Raw genomic sequence first — 19,819 nt, 5'->3', positions numbered from 1 at the left:
TATATATATATATATATATATATATATATATATATATATATATATATATATATATGGCTAAATATATTTTGCGTTCCTTAACTTTAAGTGAATTGTGAAATTAGTTCATTCCGAAATTTTAGATCAATTTAGTCATTTATCTTTTGAATATATGTGAATTTCGTTCTTTTAATCAAATTTTGTTATGTTTATTTAATGTTTCGTAAGTATTTCAGGATTGTATTTGAGTTGTTTATACTGTTTGACATATTTTTGCTTTAATGTTAAGTCAAAACACGCTTGAAATGTCAAATAAATTAACAATTTTTGATTAAAAAGACTAAATCCACGTATTTCGAAAGATGAAGAACTAAATTGATTCAAAATTTCAAAATGAACTAATTTCAAAATTCACATAAAGTTAAAGTTAAACGACAAAAACATATTTAATCATATATATATATATATATATATATATATATATATATATATGAGCATTTAGGTTGTTAGAGGCTTCTATTTCATCCTTTAGAGAATGACATTGTAACTAATTATATATTTGTATTTTGCTGTATTAATATTAATTGAGATTACTGCCATTTTGTAATTGAAAAGCTGTAGGGTTGAATTTTTAAAGGGATATAAAACTTAAAGTTTAAAAAAAAAAAAAAGATATTTAGGGTTTGGTGCAGTAAAAAAAGATGGGGCAAGTTGATGAAGATGAAAAGGTTTTAGATGATTGCATGATGAGAACATTAATTGCAGTAGAATGTGAATGTTTGAATTATTATTTTAGGAAATTTTAGCATGGAAGATGATGTAAACACAGTGAAAGATGTGAAAGGGACTGAAAGCTCCACCACTGTAGGCCAAATAAATAATTGAAAATCACATATCACTGCTTCAATTGGTCCACACCTTAATTAAATGCCCTTTGCCCTAGTTTCACCTAAGTTTATTTATTTCATCATGCTTATTTTATATACTATTATTACATTCTTCGATAATAAATTTATTCTCCTTCGTTGGGAGTAGTAGATTTTGAAAAAAAAAAATGTTTTTGTATGTTAATTGATATTTTGAATAGTCATAATTGCTATGTATATATATGTTTTTTTCTTATGACTTCTGTTGAAGAAAAAATTATTAGTTTAAAGATGTTTCACCTTAAACTTTTACTTTTAAGCTTAAAAATATAAGTGTGCACAATGAAGTAAGATCTTAGAGTTTGAATCCTGATTTGACTTATTATATTATGGAAAAAGTTGGTAATTAAACCTTTCAATTTCCAATAATTAACTTTTACCTAAGTTTTTGGGTAATCTGTTTCTTTTCCCAAATATGAAAGTGAATTTTATGGGTTGTATCATTTGTGAGTGATAATTCTATTGAGAGTCTAAAGCAGAAATGTTAAAAATATACAATTGGTATTTGTTTGGTGAGCCATTAATTTTGTCTAATTTTTCGTATTGCTTCAGCAAATTCCTCTCACAATTTATTATTAATAATCAATAAATATTAAATATAAATAATATATCAAATTATTAAACGATAGCATTTTAAGAGGGTCAAACGTATCATCTTCCAATAATAAATATAGCATTCGATGTGAATTGACATCTGTTACAGAGGAGCTGACGTCAACTTTAATTTGAAGGTCAGTTACAATGTGAGCTCACATAATTTTTGTGATTTTAATTATAAGAATGTCACCATTTATTTTTTACGTTAGTATTTTCGAATACTGAAATTCAATTAATAACATTATAAGAATGTTTAATGAGTGACATTATAAGAATGTTTAATGAGTGACATCATAAATTCAATAAACTTATCATCCTTTATATGTTTCCATATTAAAAATGCGCGTTAAACTTTAAAACTACATCAATAGATGATAGTACAAAATATTAGTTATGTGTAATGCTTTTCTTATTATATTTATATGCATATATTTTTTCTTGATATATATTAATATTTAGAAGAGTTACGCATTACTATAACAAAATGGACTCAGTATATTAAAAAAGCCGAAATTAAGCATGAAGATTTTTATACTATTATTAAACATTTGTGTCATTCTTAATGACGTGCTTGTTTCTTGTATTAGAGGAAAAGACAAAAAATGGGTAAGAAATGAATTCGAAGTCCGATTTTTTTTTTTTTAGGTCAAAAGTGAAAAATGAGTAATAGAAAGAAGTGGTAGTTCATGACATGTTCTTAGATGCAGATTGTAGTGTGAATCACCATATTTTAAAATTTTTGAAGTTTTAATAGAACAAGAAATCTCACATAAGTCAAGAAAAACTTAAAATTTCATATATAATTATGCATTATAAAGTTGTGAAAGACTCGGTTAATTGAATGAGTTTGTGTACATAAAAACTTTTGCCCATAAGTTAAAAACACTGATTTTTTTTTTTTTTCATTTAAACTTGCAAGGGTTGGACTTTGGTATGCGCATTCTAGAATCACAAATCAAGATTAAATTTAAGTAATTTGTGCAATATTTTCAAAATAATAATAGTGATAATAATTTCTTTAACATAATGTCATTATCAATATGAGAACACTATCATTAAAAGTTTTGACAAAAAATAAGAAATTAAACGAGGTTAAAAAGAGAGATCTCATGTTAATTGAAAAAAAGAAGTTAAATTATAATATATAAATGAAATTTTGGTTTAAAATTTAATTTTAATTTTTTTTACTTTTTCTTCCTGCACCCCTCTAATTACTACCAACACCTCCATAGTTATAAAGGTGTTATGAAATACCTATTCCAAAAAAATTGGAGAAAAACTTTTAAATTATGACTTATACCTGCTATTTTTAAATTTTGTAATATGAAAAATTTACAGATTGAGCAATGGGGAAGAATTAGACTTAGAGATTAAATTATAACTTAATGATATTTTAGTCTTTTTGCTTTTGCTAGATGCAGTTAGTAATTATCGGGTGCAGGTAGCAAAAGACAAATTTTTCCCCTTCCCTGTTTGGAGGCCCAGCAACTGGAATCTACAATAAACAGCTCCTACATATTAAATATCACAGTTTCAATTTACTACTATAAATTATATTTCGAGTTTAGAAAATAATAAAGTTGTAGTTTTCAGATTCTTAACATAGTTTATTTTTCTTAAATATATACTCCTATATTTTTTTATTATTAAGTCTTTTGTACAACTGCTATATTTCTTTCATATCCTGTATTTATTTATCCCTTTTGTTCTTTCTTATCAAATAGTTATGAAGTTTAATTGAACATTTAAGTGAACTAATGACATTTTAATAAGAAATTAAGTGGTTGTGTAGTATTAATCAATATATCAATGTTATCACTTACATCTCTCACTTCTTTTGCTCTTTCTTTTCTTTCCCCTCCCCTTTCTATCTTAAGGCAAGTGGAAAAACATTCCTATATTTTGTAGCAGAAAAATATCAGAAGAACCCTAGCCTTAAATTATATCTCTAAAAGTAAAGGTTATAAATAGTTATGTGGTCCAATTATAACAAAAATGTATTAAGATGTTGATAACTAATGTTTACCCTCAAATCTTAATTTTAAGTAAAATTATTAAAACTGATGTCAATCATCTGTGTAAGATTGAATGGAAGAAAGTAATAGCTTTTCTAACCTCAATTTGACTGTTAAAACAGGAAAAAACATATAGTTATGCATATTTAATACACAACAGTTCTTCATCAATGCATTAGGTTGAAACTAATACTCTCAAAGCACTAGTACAAGTGTACAACAACAACAACAAGAACAACCTTATTTTACAAGCAGAGATCGGTTACATTACATGGATCACAAACCAATCTTAAACCATCAGAGAATGAGTTTACTGCACATGAAACATCATTGAACATGTTGTTGGCTAGATATTAGGGCCTAAAAGTGAGAGAAGAAAAGCCCTGTAGTGACCAGATGTTTCTGAGTGAACTGCATCATTCAGAGTCTTCCTGTGTTTCTTTGAATATTCAGCTTTGATATACTGCATGTCAACCTCTGTCCTTGTCACAATCACTCTTATCAGTGTGGAATCATCAGTCCCTAAACCTTTCATTGCCTTATGCAAAACCTGAATGGTGGTCACACATTTTAAAAAGTTTCCACATTCATATCTGAACAATCAATTCAAATAATGCTGGCTTTCACAAATCACAAGGCATCATTTATGCATATATCATGTATCATATCATAATACTTGCAAAATAAGCATATTGACATATCAGATACACATATCGTATCCGTGCATCATAATGCAGTATATGAGTAACATTAAGTGTCCTCTTTCTGTCAGTCATTGAACAAAAAAATTGTTGAAATAGCATTGGAAGAAGCACTCATCAAAAGTTGAAATGAAGTGGAATACCTTAGCAAAGTACTTTCCTGGATGAATGGCACATTGGACAATTGTCAAAAGTGCAAGTTCAAACAGCCCAGATGTTTCATTCTTTATTGCCTGATAAATTGAGATTGAATAAGCACAGTAAAAATATGAGAAGAAAGAGTAAATTTAATCAAAGAAATTAAAAGTGCTGAAGATACCTTCTTCAGAGAGTGACCATACATGTCATGGTAATAAGCACTGACAGCAGCCAAATGTGCAGCACTCCGTTCACTGAATATGTGGATAAAGGTCTTTTCATCAGTTCCCAGTTTCTTCTCCCCTGCTTTGTAAAGAACCTTTGCATCCTTCTGAGCAATTTCTCTGTTAACTTCAGGACCTTCAGGACGAGGTGTGCTTATATATGCAAGCAACAGCTGAAACAAGTTTCATACATAAAAGGTATCAATAGCAGCACTTCCACTCTTCTAATAACTTGAAAGGAACTCATGGATTTGAACATGAAAGGAAACTACTTTTTCATAGATTTCTTTCTCAAAACCCTGCACCTAAAGTACCCCTAACTTATGTGTAGAAGTGTCATTAAAGGTACCTTTTTTCTGCAGAAAAGAGGAAGGAGATCTTATCAAAGGCCAAGAAGACTACTGCTAATGGTACCCTTTTGCTAATAGTACCCTTTTGCGGCAAAAAACACCAAAATGGTGCAATTTTGACTTTAAAATTACCAAAATGGTGTAATTTTGAAGTTATACTGGCTTGGTACGACTTCATTCTAAAATAGTTGTGCCAATTTGGTACAACTTCAATTCGTTTGTAATCTCTTTTTTTTTCACTTTTAATTGAAGTCGTGCTAACTTGATATGATTTTAGTATATTGTGATATAAACTGAAGTTATGTTAACTTGGTATGACTTTCAATTCATTGTAATTTTTTTTTTAATTTTAATTAAAGTTGTGTCAGCTTGGTACGACTTCAGTGTAATGAAGTTGTATCAAACTGACACGACTTCAAAATTACATCATTTTAATTTTGAAGACAAAATTGCACCATTTTGATGCCTTTGCCACCCTTTTGCTGGTACAATCTCCATTGGTGTTTGTCATGCTCAAGACAAACAACACTCAGAAGTTAGTTAATTCTGTCATTTATATATACTCCGAAATTAGATAATTCTGTTGACAAGAGAAAAAGAAAACTCTCCATTAACTACAATTAGTCCATATATAAACAAATTAGTAGAAATTTGCTCACTTAAAAATGTTGACGCATTAATTACTGTATCAAAACATGTCCTAAATCACATCATCTTAGGTTGATTTCATGAATGTTAGCAAGAGAAAGCTCACCTTTTGATGATCACTCCCGGGGCTGGTGTTTGCTTGAATATCATGTTCAAGATAAACACCAAACAATGAATGGTAGACCTGTTTTAAATACTGCAGCTGAGATGGAGTCCGTGAACATATAACTTCAGTAGCACCTTCAAGGCTTCGCACCTCTACCAGAGACTTCCTAATGATTGATGCATCACGTCCTGCAGGGTCTTTCAACCACAGAAGAACTGCACTCTGATAAACAGAAAAAAGAAGAACATGTAAGACAAACCAGAAATGTTGGAAAACATTATTCTAAATTTTAAGATACATATGATTTAGTTTTCTATACAAATGTGTTTCTAGTAAATGAATAACGTGACCGTGATCACTAGGCATACAATAAAGTATAATCTATTTAGATGTCTATTTTTGTCTAAAACACATTTATGCTCTTTCATCGGTTCTGTTTTGTTTCATGAGTTTATAACAACAATGAAACTTGAGCCAAATTCACATAACATATTGTTGATGTTATTTTCAATTTAAAATCTTAAAACAATAAATTTGTGAATCTTCTTCATTCAATGTTCTTATTTATACTTAATGTCCGATTTAGACTCAAACTTGGATTCCTGACATATATGACATATATCATGCATAAAGATATACTTTTGTTCTTTGTTAGTAGTTGTACCAGCTTTTCCACAAGTTACTATCGTTGTACCTTTAAAATATCAACATCTCCACAACACAAAGTCATGAATGTTTGGAGCAATTTCTCCATAAGCACTTTTAAGCAAAAAAAATCACTTTTTCTTCTTATTTTTCTTACATAAGTTTATGGAAAATTTCCTCCAAACATGTTACTGGTGTATTTTGATTATTAGTGTACCTCTAACTTTCCACTAAGCTCTGAAGCTAAACGTTTGGAAAGTTCCTCAGAATACATTGTTTTGTACTCTTGTTGGATGTAGGCACGTTGCGTAGCATCACGATGAGCAAGAAGATTGATGACAGCACTGGTATCACAACCCAATCCTGTGAAAACATCACAATTAGAAAGAAATCACGGGTATGAAGAACAGAAAAAAGGTTCAAATTAGGGTTGAGAAAGTTCACAGCAACATAAGAAATAAACATTCAAGAGTCAAGACTCTTCACAATGTACATTTACATGCAAAAGCCAAAAATCAACGCAACACAAAAGAAAACAGCAACATTGTCAATCAGGGCTTGTTTCCAAACTTCAAAATTAAAACCAAGCATGCAAAAAGGTTAATACTAGGATGTTATATAAAAATTCACACCGACAACATGAACTTTAACATTTTGTGCAGAAATAGCATGTTCCTCAAAGGGAAGTTTCACACAGATAACAACCTAATTAATTAAAGCTCAGATTTTTAACGTGTGTTTCAAAGCATAAACAATAACTGAACTTTGAAGAGAAAAAGGGTACCCTTAAAAGCACGGTAAAGTTGCAGTGCATCATCTCTAGGAGAAGGGGGAACTGGGGGCACAGTCAAAGTAGCCATCTTTACCGGTAAGAAACTCTCAGAAGAGAATTGGGAAAACAGAGAAAAATGTTGAGAAGATAACAACAATGGGGTTCAATTATTATTAACAACAAAAAAACGTGTTCTTCTTGGTCCACCGGATTTAGAAAACATTCATTTCATCTTTCTTCACGATGTCCCTATCCAACCACTTTGTTGTACGAAAGTAACTTTTTCCGTGTCTCCACTTGTTGTGTTGAGCAAGAAATCCATCACTTTATCAATTATAATAAATACGTTTTTTTTTTACTTCATTTGACTCAGTAAACCACTTGACTTGTTCGAAGGCTTCTTCCCTGATCCAAACCTTAAAAAGGATAAATTATATTTATATTTTCTTGTATGATAGAAAAAAAAGGAGAGAGGTAAAATAAAATAATGAAGTTGAAAAAAAAAACTGTAAAATGCATTAAAAAGAAGTTCAGTCCTCAATCCTCACTGCACCAAATCCACTATGCTGTCATCACTTTCAAAATAATTCTGACCTGCATTCATGCATGTGAAAAGTTGCTTATATAAATTAATATAAGTATATATATATATATATATATATATATATATATATTTATTGTAATTTGATGATAATTTAGTTAATATAAAATTGTCAGCATATAACTGGTAGTAATTTGTCTATAATTGTTCAAAAATTTAGACGTTGGTGATTGATTATACTTTCAATATGGAATAAAAGAGAATACCTACGTGATTATATTTTATGGTTAAGCTTTATAAGATGTTTCGTCACTAAGCATAAATGTTTAAGGAAATAGTATGAAATTGTTTTTCTAAAGATTAACTTGGCATTAAGTTGTAGTATGATGAATCGATTTAAGTTGTACATTTTAAAATTAATTATTGCCAGTTTGAATATTAAATCAGATTTTCATTCGTACTCAATTATTTCATGTGTGTATATACTAACATTATATTGTCTCTTCTTATGTCATATTAGGAAAAAAAGACACTACTTCAGACAGACTTGCTATCTTTTTATTCCTTTTACAAAACTACTGGCCTGTTACGTCTCATTTGATATCTTCGTATTCGAGAATCTATAAATTCTATTCCGCATTGTTCACAAAATTTTGGATCGTCCTTTTTATCTTTGATTACTCGATAATTTTCACAAGCACAAATCTCACTTTTGATAGGCCCAAAAATTCTTTCACAAAATAATCCATCTTTTTCAGGTTTATTGGTTTTATAATGAAAAGTATAGGGTTTTTTTACCTTCCCCACTATCTCTCCATTAGGTAAGATTCTTTTTGCCCAATCACTTATTTGTTGAGGAAAAACTGATCCAATTCGGAGTTGTTGATGTTTATACTGATCAATCATAGAATAAAAATTCGGATTCAGTCCAATTAAGCTTCCTTCCTATCAATCCGGAAGTTCTTCTCAGATATAAGGAAATGATTCAGTTCCATAGCTAAAGATCATAATTCTCGAACAAGCAATCGAAAAGATTTTACGTATTTTTTAAATAAACGTGATGTTATATTAATAGGTGATAATAGTGAATAATTGTTGATAAATAAAAAAAAATATAAAAGTAACAATCAATTTTTTAAAATTTAATAAATAATTATATTTTAAAGGATAAAACTAATATTTTGAAATATGAACATAAAAGAGAAAATCTGTTTATATATTATATATTGTTATAGATAGATCGGCCTTTTTAATAATTTTAGCCTGCAAAAGCCATTTTCTTCTTGCATTCCATAATTTCTAACTGGACTTGAATGATTTTTACCATGATCATTTTTTTTAGAAATGAACTATGCATTATTTATTCTGAAAATTGCTCAAAACAAAATTTCTGAAACATGATTTTTGGAACAGAATTTTTGAAACAAGTTTTCTTGAACAAATGAGATGTACTTCAAAACAAATTTTTTAGATTTTTTTTTAACATATATAATACTTTCTGGTACAAATTTTCCATAACATATAAAATATGTTTTAGAGCGAACTATTTAAAATATAATTTCAAGAACAATTTTTCTAAAACATAAATAATAACTTATGGAACGTGCTCTGGTGAATAAGCTTTCTTTCTCTTCTTCCTCTCAGAATGCAATAAAGAAAGGAATTGTAGCATTGGAGACTGTAGTAGCAGAAATATTGAAATGGTTCAGCGAAAGAGGGTATTTTAATCTTTTTCTCGATTAATAAAAGTCTACATTTAGTAATAATGAAGGTGTGGCAAGAAAAAATGATATTCAAAATGGACTCACAAACGCGGAATTGGCCGAATGGATTGTGTTACTGAATCCAAGACCAGTGGTGCATTACTTGAACTTGTTACCATTAAACGGAGAAGATTAAAAAGAATAAAAATAATAAATAGGACAACGAAATAAAAATATTTTGGGTTTTGTTATTATTTAAATGATTAAATATTTTGTAATGCTTAAACTATTTTTAAAAAATTTTATTTTGTCTATATATTTTATAAAAATTAAATAAAATATTTTTCATAACAAATAACATGTAAATGTTAATATTATAATTTATTACAAAATTCTATTTATCACATCATAAATACTCTTAATTAATGACGATAATATGTAGGAGTGGCCATTCAGGCCGGCCTGTAGGCCCACGAAAAAAACGTGGGACGGACTAGGATAGTGAGCCCGCAGACCCGTAGTGGTCCAGCCTGTATAAGCTCGCAATCTGCATGGGCTGGCCTGCAACTCGCATAAAATAAAATAAAAAACTTGCACTTGTATATATTAATTACTTTTTTATAAACTCTTGCATTAACGTTTTAATTTTTGTATATCTGAAAAAGACAAATATTAGTGTTTGCAGCTCGCATAAAGTGTGCGAAACGGGGTAGCCCAGCCCGCGTTGTGCGAGCCTTATACGGGCCGGGCCGACCCGCATTGCCACCCCTAATAATATGGTACATTACAAAAATAATTAAAGACACATATTTAATTATTGTTTAAAATTCTAAAATCTACTAAAATAAAAACACTTACATCACATTTAATACAATAAGCTATATATTTAAATTTTCTTAAATTTGAAATGAGAAATACATTTTACACAAATAAGAAAAAAAATTGTATATTTAATGAAAAATTTCATTTAAATATAATTTATTTTACATTTAATTTTATTTTGTATTAATCTGGATAAGATTATAAATTTTATTGATAACCAAATCTCCTATCCCAGTGAACGTACAAGTTTCAAACCAATAAAAAAATTTGATTTCCTTACAAAACTTAATGAAATAAAATAAAAATTGTAAATCATAAAGCAACCAAATTATTATTTTTTACTAAATACATAATAAAGACCCAAAGATATTTAATCTTGGTTGCAACATCTATCGTATCTTATCTCCCATGATTCTGTCTGTTGTCTGTAGTCCGCGCAGCGATACAGTAATGAAAAAATCTTTCTTTTTCACAGAAACTAACTCAACCCTAAGAAGATGAAGACTTTCTCCTCAGTTCAACTACCCCACCATTTTTATTCTGCAAGATTCTTCTCTTGCACAACCACGAGGTACCCTTTTTCCTCACTCTTTTCGTGCACTTCACACTCTATCCAAAGTTTCTTGCATGTCTAGTGTCAATTTTTTTTCTTCTTGTTTTTTTATTCTGTCAAATTCAAAGCCCCAATGAGAGGATCAAGAGGGAGGAGAGGAAATTCAGGGAATGAGCTTGTGGGTGTGTTTGCGTTTGTGTATGTTGAATAGTAGAAGGTGTTTCTTGTGATTTTTTTCCCAAAATTCACAATATGTTCCTCTTTTTTTAAATTGTGAGTAAACTCATTACATGGATGCAAGATGCAATGTGTTTCTTGAGTATTAGAGCGTGCTAGTTTAATGTATTTGAAACAGTTAAGAGGCTCAATGTGGGAGAAAAAAAAAGTATGGGTGTATCTTGTGAATTTTTAAGAAGAAAAAAGGTAGTAGTATCAATGTAATTTGCTCTAGAAAACATTATATACTTTTGATAATCAGGAAAAGGACGATATAGGAGGATTTAAAACTATTTTAATAAGAACTTATGATAACAATTTTCCTGCAAAATCTTCTCAAAATAAGTCATTTTTATTAGCCCTTAGGTTCAAAGAGCTTGTTTATACTATAGATGACTTATCTTATGACATAATCCCTGCATGTGTTTAAGAGAACATAGAATAGCTTATGAGATGTCCATACGCTTTTTTCGGTAAGTTCTCTATTGTAACTTAGGAAAACAACTTATAACTATATGAAAACACTCAAATCCTATTCTTTATTTTGATTATAAAAACAGCTTAAACATAAACACTATATAATAAGAACATATTCAGTAGGCACTTAATTAAGTATTTTACTCAAATTCACCATGAATAGCTTTGGCTGACACCCCAATATCTTCTTGGTTTTCTTTTGTTTGCTTTTCTGTCTGTCTAACTCTCTATTAGTAGATGCATGCAAGGATTTCCATTCTCTTGTATATGTTTTTTTTTCCTCTTTATGAAATTATATGAACTTTTTTTTCACTTATGAATGTTTTACATCAGGACTCAACTTTCTTTTCCTGCAAAGGTCTTCATTTGCCAGGCAAAATCAGGTTAGAATTTTTGTTTTTAATTTTTACTTTTAGATGTTGAAATTGGCACAAGGTTCATGTAACATTCTAATAAGCATAGACCATTCATTGTGGTGCTCTTTCTTCAGGCATAGATGGGTCATTGAATTTAAAAGTGGTGTCTCCCACACTGTTAGTAGCAGAAAAGGAAGAAGCCAAGGCTGTATTGGCCTTGTTCTTGAAGAAACAAGGTTTGAGCAATGCGGTTGCTGCTAGAACCATCAACAAGTCAGATCTTTTCATTGATCACCTTGTCTCAAAGCTTCATTCCAAACACAGATCTTGGTATCTTGCAGGTTCTGTCACAACAATTACTCTTTTTCATTTCATAATTTTCTTCTGTGTTGAACACTGCTAATCACAGTTTTATTGGAACAAACAGGAAGAGAGCTTACAACTTTGGAGATCAGGGATGCTCTTATCCCTTATCTTGAATCCCTGTTTGAAGAGCATGGTGACATTCTAGTGGATGTAGTGGAAAACTATCCAAATCCACCTGTTAAGGACAAATCAGCAGTGCCAGTTTCTCCTTCTAGTCCTGTGTTAGACTCTAAGAAGCTTAAAGCTGTGTCACTAGTGAGTGAGACAGACCAAGATGGTGGCAATCTGCGCCCTCATATTGTCTATCTCATGGAACTTGGTATGGATATTGATCAGATTCGAAGTATCACACACCGATTCCCGGCTTTTGCCTACTATAGCTTGGAGGGTAAAGTTAAGCCTGTGGTTGAGTTTTTTCTTGAACTTGGGGTGCCAAAAGAGCACATTCCATCTATTCTCAGTAAAAGGCCTCAATTATGTGGTTTCAGTTTATCTGAAAATCTTAAACCCACCATGAAGTTCTTAGAGTCATTGGGTATTGACAAGAAGCAATGGCCAAAGGTGATCTATCGCTTCCCGGCCTTGATAACTTATAGCAGGCAGAAAGTGATGGAAAGCATAGATTTCCTTCTTGAATTGGGCCTATCTGAAGAGAATATAGGTAAGATTTTAACTCGTTGCCCGCATATCGTTAGTTATAGTGTAGAGGACAATCTCCGACCGACGGCGAAGTACTTCCGTTCTTTAGGGGCTGATGTTGGCATTCTTCTATTCAGATGCCCACAGAATTTTGGTCTTAGCATTGAGGCCAACCTGAAACCTATAACAGCATTTTTCTTGGAGAGGGGATACACTTTGGAAGAAATTGGGACCATGATTTCAAGATATGGAGCCTTGTATACTTTTAGCTTGACTGAAAATTTGATTCCAAAATGGGATTTCTTTTTGACCACTGGATACCCAAACTCTGAGCTGGTTAAGTTTCCTCAGTATTTTGGATACAGCTTAGAGAAAAGGATTAAGCCTAGATTTGCAATCATGAAGAAATCTGGGGTAAGGTTACTGCTGAACCAGGTTCTTTCTCTGTCAAGCAACAACTTTGACAAGGCCTTGAAAAAGAAAATGAAAAAAATGCAAGATGGTTAGGATTTTAGTTACAACAGCAAAGTTGCTCAATCCATCAGGTAAAGAAAATTGAGACTTTAAGGTAATGTTACATGCTAGAAGCTGCTGAACTTCACGATTCTTTTTGTTTTTGGAGGGATCAATGAAGTCAAAAGTTGCAGTTATACTGGAACATTATTAGTCAATAGCTAGGTCCTGAAACCATACTCTGATAACATCATGTTTGAAACCGTTCTTGCAGTTATTGTTAGATGTCCCATGAAACTAGTACTGTCAACAAGATGAGAAATGCTTCTGCAAAACCACTGTCAGATAAATTCAGTTGCAGTTTTGGCGCTGCAGCAATCAAGTGGTGCAAATGTTGCTCTGTTTTACGTTGTGTTACGGTGGATTTTTCATTAGAGTTTGGTTTATAGCAGATCATTTGCATGAATAGCCTTTTAAATTGGTTAAATTATTGTAATTATATCGATTTACAATACCCCTATGGATTGGTCTCATAGCAAATTAATGAATAATTTTCTCATTTGTTCGAAGTTATGGTCATGATGACTCAAATCTTAGTGATACCAATTTGTCTCCGAAATCTGGTTATATGGGTGTGTGTTGAATAATTCCAAATGGAGAAAAATACCTAATGTTCAGAGAACCTAAGCAATTGGAATAATGGGATGAAACACAATGATTTAATTTGAGTCATGGTTTGCTTTTTATGGTCAAAAAGTGCCTTTGTGCATTTAATTAGAAATTGTTCATTTGACTTTCTCAACCCTTTTTAGTAATGATTTTCCTTGATAATGTATATATGTGTGTTTCTCTCTCTCTCTCTCTCTTTCTATATATAGAGAGAGTGTTTTTCTATCCATTAAAAGTAGATGTAAATCTAAGTACTTGCATCAAATCTTAATCCTTAGTTTTATGAAATCTAATTGTTCAGATAATTTTACTTAAGTGAGTCAGTAAGGTGGTGTTTTCTTTCTTGTTGCATAGTTTTCTTTTTACCTTAAAACTTTTTCTCCGCACATTTTTAAATGAACTGATATGAATCGTTAGATTTGGTAAAATTGTCCATTGAAAGTTGGTGTAAGTTATTTTGGACTTACATTTAATGTAAAAGAATCTTATCTTTTTTAATCGTGTTTTTCGAGAATCAAACATCCAATAACATAGTTTATTCATCACATGTTTTTATCATTTATCCTATAATAAATATCTAAGATCCGAAGTGTCTGTATATATTCTGAATCCGTTAGTAACAATCCACTGGTTCCTCACTTTATGGAAAGTTTGTTTGTACGTCATGTCATTTTCTTGACTGCTTCAACTTAATCTTACCTTAAAATTTTCTGAAACACCACGTGTAGTGCTTAACCTCAATCTCTTTCTATCCTTTTACTCATACTCTGAAAATGGATGGAATTAATGTACTATTAACATTCTGTTAATAGACATGTGTTGTAAACATAATCTGTGATTAATATAGAATTATCAACCAGTTTTGTTTAGCTAGAATATTTTTCTGTTTGATTTTTAAAATAGTTATACAAGTTAATAAACTTTCACACATAACATTTTGTTACTGTAGAAATATATATCTACGCTGCATGTATTTGTTCTGTTCATCATCGTTATATATATATATATATATATATATATATATATATATATATATATATGCCATATCATTCATGGCCATCCTGTTCATCATCCCGTTTTATAAGTGCTATTTTTATCATCTGCAATATTTCTGAATGTTCTCATAACAAGCAAAATCTCCCCTTCATTTTTCTCTTTTTTTTTTTCATCTTCTTCTTTCTTCTTTCATGTTTTTCAACATTTTCCTCAAGAAAAGAAGAAAAAAAACAACGTGAGAAGATAGAGGAGTCATTAACAGCAAAAGGGTGCGTGGATTTGGAACAAAATGGCGAGAGAGGCTTTCATTTTGAAGGAAAGTGCCTTGTTATCTTTCAGAGCATTGAAGAGCTTGTTGACGTTGATATGTGCGGCTGCCATGCTGCTGCTGCTGCCGTTCAGAGGGCCGAGGAGGGTGTCTCCGGCCGAGAAGCCGAGCAGCAAGGAGGAATGCCACCGGAAAGGCGCAATGGTGCGCATGCCGGCGAAGATGGTGCCGAGGAAAAGTGGTGTTGGTGTGGTGGTGGCAAGGAGGGAATTGGCCATAAGGAGGGTGGTGGAGGATGATGATCAAAGGTGTGTGAGGGAGTATTGGATTTTGGGAACCAAAAGGGGTGACACCATTTTCACACAATGTTGGACACCAGTTTATCACAAGATAAGGTAGATATCAAGAGATTTTAATACTCATTTCATTAAGAAAGGTTTAAAAGTTCATTCGGATTATGGATAGTTCAACATGATTTCATAATATATAAATAGATACAAATCTTGTTTTACAAGTCGATTTTGTAGGATTGAATTAGGTTTAAAATTCACTTATTAACATATTTTTGGTTCTTTAGACGTTTCATGTTGATTTTGCATCTAGAGCATTTTTAACATTTCATTTCCTGAAAACAAGGTATTCAAGTATGGCATAACATGCACAGTTTCTACTGCAAACGTTTTTTATTTCTGTTTTTAAGGAAAGCTTATGCATTTATTCCTTCAGATTATTCCCCACACCCCACCCCATTTTCCCTTTCTTTCTGACAGAAGTTGGACATCTAAAATAGGTTACCTACTTTGTGCAGGGGACTCGTTCTTCTTCTGCATGGTCTAAATGAACACAGGTTAGTTATTTATTATGTACGGGTATAACAACGTTCTTTCTGACACCCCCTTATGGGGTGAGTTGGGTGGAAGAAGGAGAGAGATAGAAAGGAAACAAAAAAGAGAAAGTGAGATATTTATTTCTAGTTCTGAAGCCTTTCAGATTTTACATTACTTCTTTGTTTTCCTGAAGCCATTCCCATTATTCTCTGACAGTAGCAGATATAGTGATTTTGCAAAGCAGCTGAATGCTAATGGTTACAAAGTTTATGGAATGGATTGGAGTGGTAAGTATGAAGCTAATTCTAGTTTATGAGCATGCATGAAATGTGCAGGAATTGATAGTAATTCATGTTCTTGTCTGTGTATAACTGGCATAAGGATGATGGAACAATTTTTTTAACATACATTATTATTTTACACTCTTTGGTATAAGGAGGATGCACCGATTTCTGCAGTTTCTACAAAAACAATTCAGTTCTTGCTGTAGTGAAAATGTGAAGAAAATTTCTTGTAACAAATTTATGTCATTCTTTTTATTTATATTATAGAATTGGATTATGGAAGACATGTCTTCAACATGTCTTCTTTTTATTTGATACTTTAGTTGTCACCATTGTTCTTCAACATGCATGTATGTTTGGATGTTGCAGGGCTATGTTATTTGGATGCATATTTGTGCGATAAAGTAACATGTGAAGCTCCTGTTTATGAGTAAGCTTATTATCTGTGCGTGTTGCGTCTGGCTTGTTTAACAATATAATAGCTCAAACATTAAGTCAGAGTCTGAAAATAAATCACAGAATTCTTCTATGGATAAAGACTAATTACTTGCTTAAATCTTACTTGTTCAGTTTTTCACTGAGTTAAGTTTCCTATTGATATATCATGAAAACTTGAACTCTTTATTTTATAATCTAGTAGATTGTGTTCTACTCTTATGTCTCTTTCATTTCTAATATTAGATCAAAACCTGATTTTTTTTCTGCTAATCCTTACATTTGTGTAGGACATGGTGGGAGTGATGGGCTACATGCATATGTCCATTCTCTTGATGATGCTGTTTCTGATATGGTATGTTCTAGAACCTATAAGTATTTTGTAGGGTATTGTCTGAATAAGTTCTGATATACACCATTTTTGATGAATAGAAAGTATTTGTTGAGAAGATTCTCAATGAAAATCATGAACTTCCATGTTTCTGCTATGGACACTCAACAGGTGCAGCCATTATTCTGAAGGTGGGCTTGTGTAAAGAGCTTAATTTCTGTGGTTTTCACACTGTCATCAAATATTAAATCATGTCACAAGTGATTTTTAAGATAATTATTGTAGAAGTCAATGAAAGTGAAGTACTATGCATGATGATTTCTCATTGGTAATCAATGTAAAAACCTTTTACACTAATCAGTTTCACAAACTCTTGTATTAAATGATTCATGAAGCTTACTCTAGGGGAAAATTGATTCATCTTTTCACTGCTATGTATATAAATATATTGCAGGCACTGCTTGATCCAAAGGTTGAAGCCAGAATAGTTGGTGCTACATTCACCTCACCAGCAGTTGGAGTGGAGCCTTCTCATCCAATTTTGGTGGTTAGAACACACAGCTTGTTGCATCCATCCATATATACATATATACATTCTGACATGTTCATTTACATCAGAATATGTAAAGAGTTCAATGATCATGCATTGACAGTATAAAACAGTTTACCATCATCAACTAACAAGAAATCACCATTGATATGACTTTTGAGTGTGAGCTTTTCTAAGGAGAGACACCAATGAGTTGTGAACATGCTCATATAAGAGAGATCAGAACACCATTTTCAACCAAAACCTTAAGACAATGGATTTACAATTCTAATTATATGTTAGCCATCTTCATACTTATTTTTACTCGACGTGGAACTTCAAATGAATTCCTAACATTGAGTGGATTGTAAAAGTCAACAAACTTTCGTACATGATGGTTTGTGATGAGATAACAATGTAAATTGTTGTACAATGTCAATGCATAACATATTTTGTGTATAGAAAACATGGCATGCTTGCACATACATACATGATTGGATAGAAGCGGTGTTCATCTCTATGTTTTCTTGATGAAAGGCACTTGCACCCATACTTTCCTTTTTGCTGCCAACATATGAATGCAATTCTGCATATAAGAAGGGATTACCGGTGTGTAGAGATCCAGAGGCTCTGCATGCAAAATATTCAGACCCACTAGTATGTACCGGATCTCTGAGAATACGTACTGGCTATGAAATTCTTCGAATTACAACGTACTTGCAACAAAATTTCAGAAAACTGAGAGTTCCATTTCAAGTTCTCCATGGCACTGCTGATTCTGTTACTGATCCTGATGCTTCTCGAAAACTGTATGAACAGGCATCCTCAACAGACAAAACTATCAAACTCTATGAAGGATTCTCACATGACCTCCTCTTTGAACCTGAACGAGAAAACATCACAAGGGACATAATTCAATGGTTGAATAGTAGAATATGAAATAAGTTAGAGCAGTGAGGGAGCATATCAGTGAAATTTCAACCAGAGAAATTGAAAGATTAGCAGTTTAGTGATCAATTTCTCATTGGTTGTAAGAGGAAAAACAACTTGAAAAAGCCATGCAAACCCTGAGGCATGGTTTTTTGTATTGGAATCCTTTAAATCTTTTATTGATTAGGCAATTTTTATCAACATTCTCAATTATTTTAGTTTGGTAAAAATGCAATTGCTATCGTCCTTACTAAATTTATATTTGGATTAAATATGTTTTTAGTTACTAAATTTTAATGCAAAATTAAAATTCATAATTGTCTCAAACTTTGACACATCATAGTCCCTAAATTTAAAAAAAGAATAGATATAGTCTTTTTAACCTAATTGCGTTAATTTTTCTTTGGTTAAAATACCTTTTTGGTTCCAATTTTCGTCAACTTTTTTGAATTAGATCCCAATTTTCGCGGGGTGCTCAAATAGGTCGTAAATTTGGTCAATTTGATTCAATTAGGTCCTAATTGGGTAACGCCGTTTATATTGATAACGTTTCACTGTACAGTTGACTTTTCCTTGCTACGTGTCGAAATACTAATCCTACGTGTCAGTGTTTGCTTTATAATGAGATGGTTAATTAGGGGGTTAATGACATTAAGTTTTTAATTAAATGCAAGAAATGAAAATTAAAAAAGAAAGTGTTAGGGTTTATAAAAAGTCGAATAAGCCATCTCGTCGTGTGTGACCTTGCTCATGGTTGAAGCTTTGTTGCAGCTATGTCTCGGACCCAATCATCTTCTTCATACTGTAATAACTGCGTGCAGCGTAGTGTTCCCGCTTCTCGCACTCAAGCTTTAAGACCTATTTGTGATTGTGGGCAAGCTGCAGTTGTGCGGACAGCAAGAACTTCGAGAAATGTGGGTAGAAAATTCTGGGGTTGTGCTAACTACAAGGTAAGATTGATTTAATTGAATCAATTGCTATTGTTCTGGGTATGTCTGATTTAATGAATCTTTTATGTATTTTCTGTTCATCAACAGCGGCAGAGTGAAGGTGGTGGTGTTTCCTGCAATTTTTTTCAATGGTGGTACGAAGACGTTGATGAAGAAAAAGAAGTTCTTATTGTGAACCAAAACATGAAGATAGAAGATCTCGAGAATGTAGTTAGGGATCTGAAAAAATGCTTTAATGTATTAGCCGTAGTTGTTAGTATCGTTGGGTTGATAAACGTTGTGATGTTGGCGTTGATGCTGAAAGATTGACAAAAAAGGGTTGTAATTGTGAAGGTTCTGATGTACGAAGTTTCGAAAATTATGAATGAATTAA

The 19,819-nt window shown here is 31.7% G+C and overlaps 3 protein-coding genes and 1 pseudogene across 6 annotated transcripts; 3 read left to right on the top strand and 1 right to left on the bottom strand.

The window, feature by feature from the left end:
- Nucleotides 1-3,630: 3,630 nt before the first annotated feature.
- LOC114182518 lies at nt 3,631-7,401 on the bottom strand (annotated as a pseudogene). The gene is made up of 6 exons (XR_003604105.1): nt 7,114-7,401; nt 6,547-6,692; nt 5,685-5,906; nt 4,538-4,753; nt 4,362-4,451; nt 3,631-4,067 (listed from the first exon to the last, which is right to left on the bottom strand). The product of XR_003604105.1 is annotated as an annexin D5-like (transcript).
- Nucleotides 7,402-10,553: 3,152 nt separating this feature from the next.
- LOC114182363 (transcription termination factor MTERF5, chloroplastic) lies at nt 10,554-13,800 on the top strand. 2 transcript variants are annotated; one of them, XM_028069232.1, is made up of 5 exons: nt 10,554-10,738; nt 11,747-11,796; nt 11,904-12,110; nt 12,197-13,319; nt 13,502-13,796. In XM_028069232.1, exons 1-4 carry the CDS (start codon nt 10,665-10,667, stop codon nt 13,279-13,281), a joined length of 1,416 nt encoding a protein of 471 aa, XP_027925033.1. In that variant the 5' UTR covers nt 10,554-10,664; the 3' UTR covers nt 13,282-13,319; nt 13,502-13,796. The 2 variants fall into 2 exon arrangements, with proteins under 2 accessions (XP_027925033.1, XP_027925031.1); XM_028069230.1 differs by having other exon boundaries at nt 12,197-13,800.
- Nucleotides 13,801-15,034: 1,234 nt separating this feature from the next.
- On the top strand, nt 15,035-18,687 carry LOC114182507 (monoacylglycerol lipase-like). Of its 2 annotated transcripts, XM_028069390.1 has the most exons (7): nt 15,036-15,555; nt 15,969-16,007; nt 16,204-16,274; nt 16,997-17,061; nt 17,139-17,228; nt 17,492-17,584; nt 18,104-18,687. In XM_028069390.1, exons 1-7 carry the CDS (start codon nt 15,182-15,184, stop codon nt 18,503-18,505), a joined length of 1,134 nt encoding a protein of 377 aa, XP_027925191.1. In that variant the 5' UTR covers nt 15,036-15,181; the 3' UTR covers nt 18,506-18,687. The 2 variants fall into 2 exon arrangements, with proteins under 2 accessions (XP_027925193.1, XP_027925191.1); XM_028069392.1 differs by lacking the exon at nt 17,139-17,228 and having other exon boundaries at nt 15,035-15,555.
- Nucleotides 18,688-19,269: 582 nt separating this feature from the next.
- On the top strand, nt 19,270-19,755 carry LOC114182028. Its single transcript, XM_028068769.1, has 2 exons — nt 19,270-19,446; nt 19,534-19,755. The coding sequence occupies exons 1-2, from the start codon at nt 19,270-19,272 to the stop codon at nt 19,753-19,755; spliced, it is 399 nt and encodes a 132-aa protein (XP_027924570.1).
- The last annotated feature ends 64 nt before the right edge of the window (nt 19,756-19,819 follow it).

The sequence above is a fragment of the Vigna unguiculata genome, chromosome 4 (genome assembly GCF_004118075.2).
Source record: "Vigna unguiculata cultivar IT97K-499-35 chromosome 4, ASM411807v1, whole genome shotgun sequence".
Lineage (NCBI taxonomy): Eukaryota > Viridiplantae > Streptophyta > Magnoliopsida > Fabales > Fabaceae > Vigna > Vigna unguiculata.
This window is presented reverse-complemented; position numbering and strand designations above follow the sequence as displayed.

Coding starts and splice junctions, on each gene's coding strand:
- LOC114182507 (XM_028069390.1), top strand. CDS start 15,182: ATGGCGAGAGAGGCTTTCATTTTGAAGGAAAGTGCCTTGTTATCTTTC. Junction 17,062..17,138: donor ATGATGCTGTTTCTGATATG/GTATGTTCTAGA, acceptor TTTGATGAATAG/AAAGTATTTGTTGAGAAGAT. Junction 17,229..17,491: donor GTGCAGCCATTATTCTGAAG/GTGGGCTTGTGT, acceptor AATATATTGCAG/GCACTGCTTGATCCAAAGGT.
- LOC114182028 (XM_028068769.1), top strand. CDS start 19,270: ATGTCTCGGACCCAATCATCTTCTTCATACTGTAATAACTGCGTGCAG. Junction 19,447..19,533: donor GGGGTTGTGCTAACTACAAG/GTAAGATTGATT, acceptor GTTCATCAACAG/CGGCAGAGTGAAGGTGGTGG.
- LOC114182363 (XM_028069230.1), top strand. CDS start 10,665: ATGAAGACTTTCTCCTCAGTTCAACTACCCCACCATTTTTATTCTGCA. Junction 10,739..11,746: donor TTCTCTTGCACAACCACGAG/GTACCCTTTTTC, acceptor GTTTTACATCAG/GACTCAACTTTCTTTTCCTG. Junction 12,111..12,196: donor CAGATCTTGGTATCTTGCAG/GTTCTGTCACAA, acceptor TGGAACAAACAG/GAAGAGAGCTTACAACTTTG.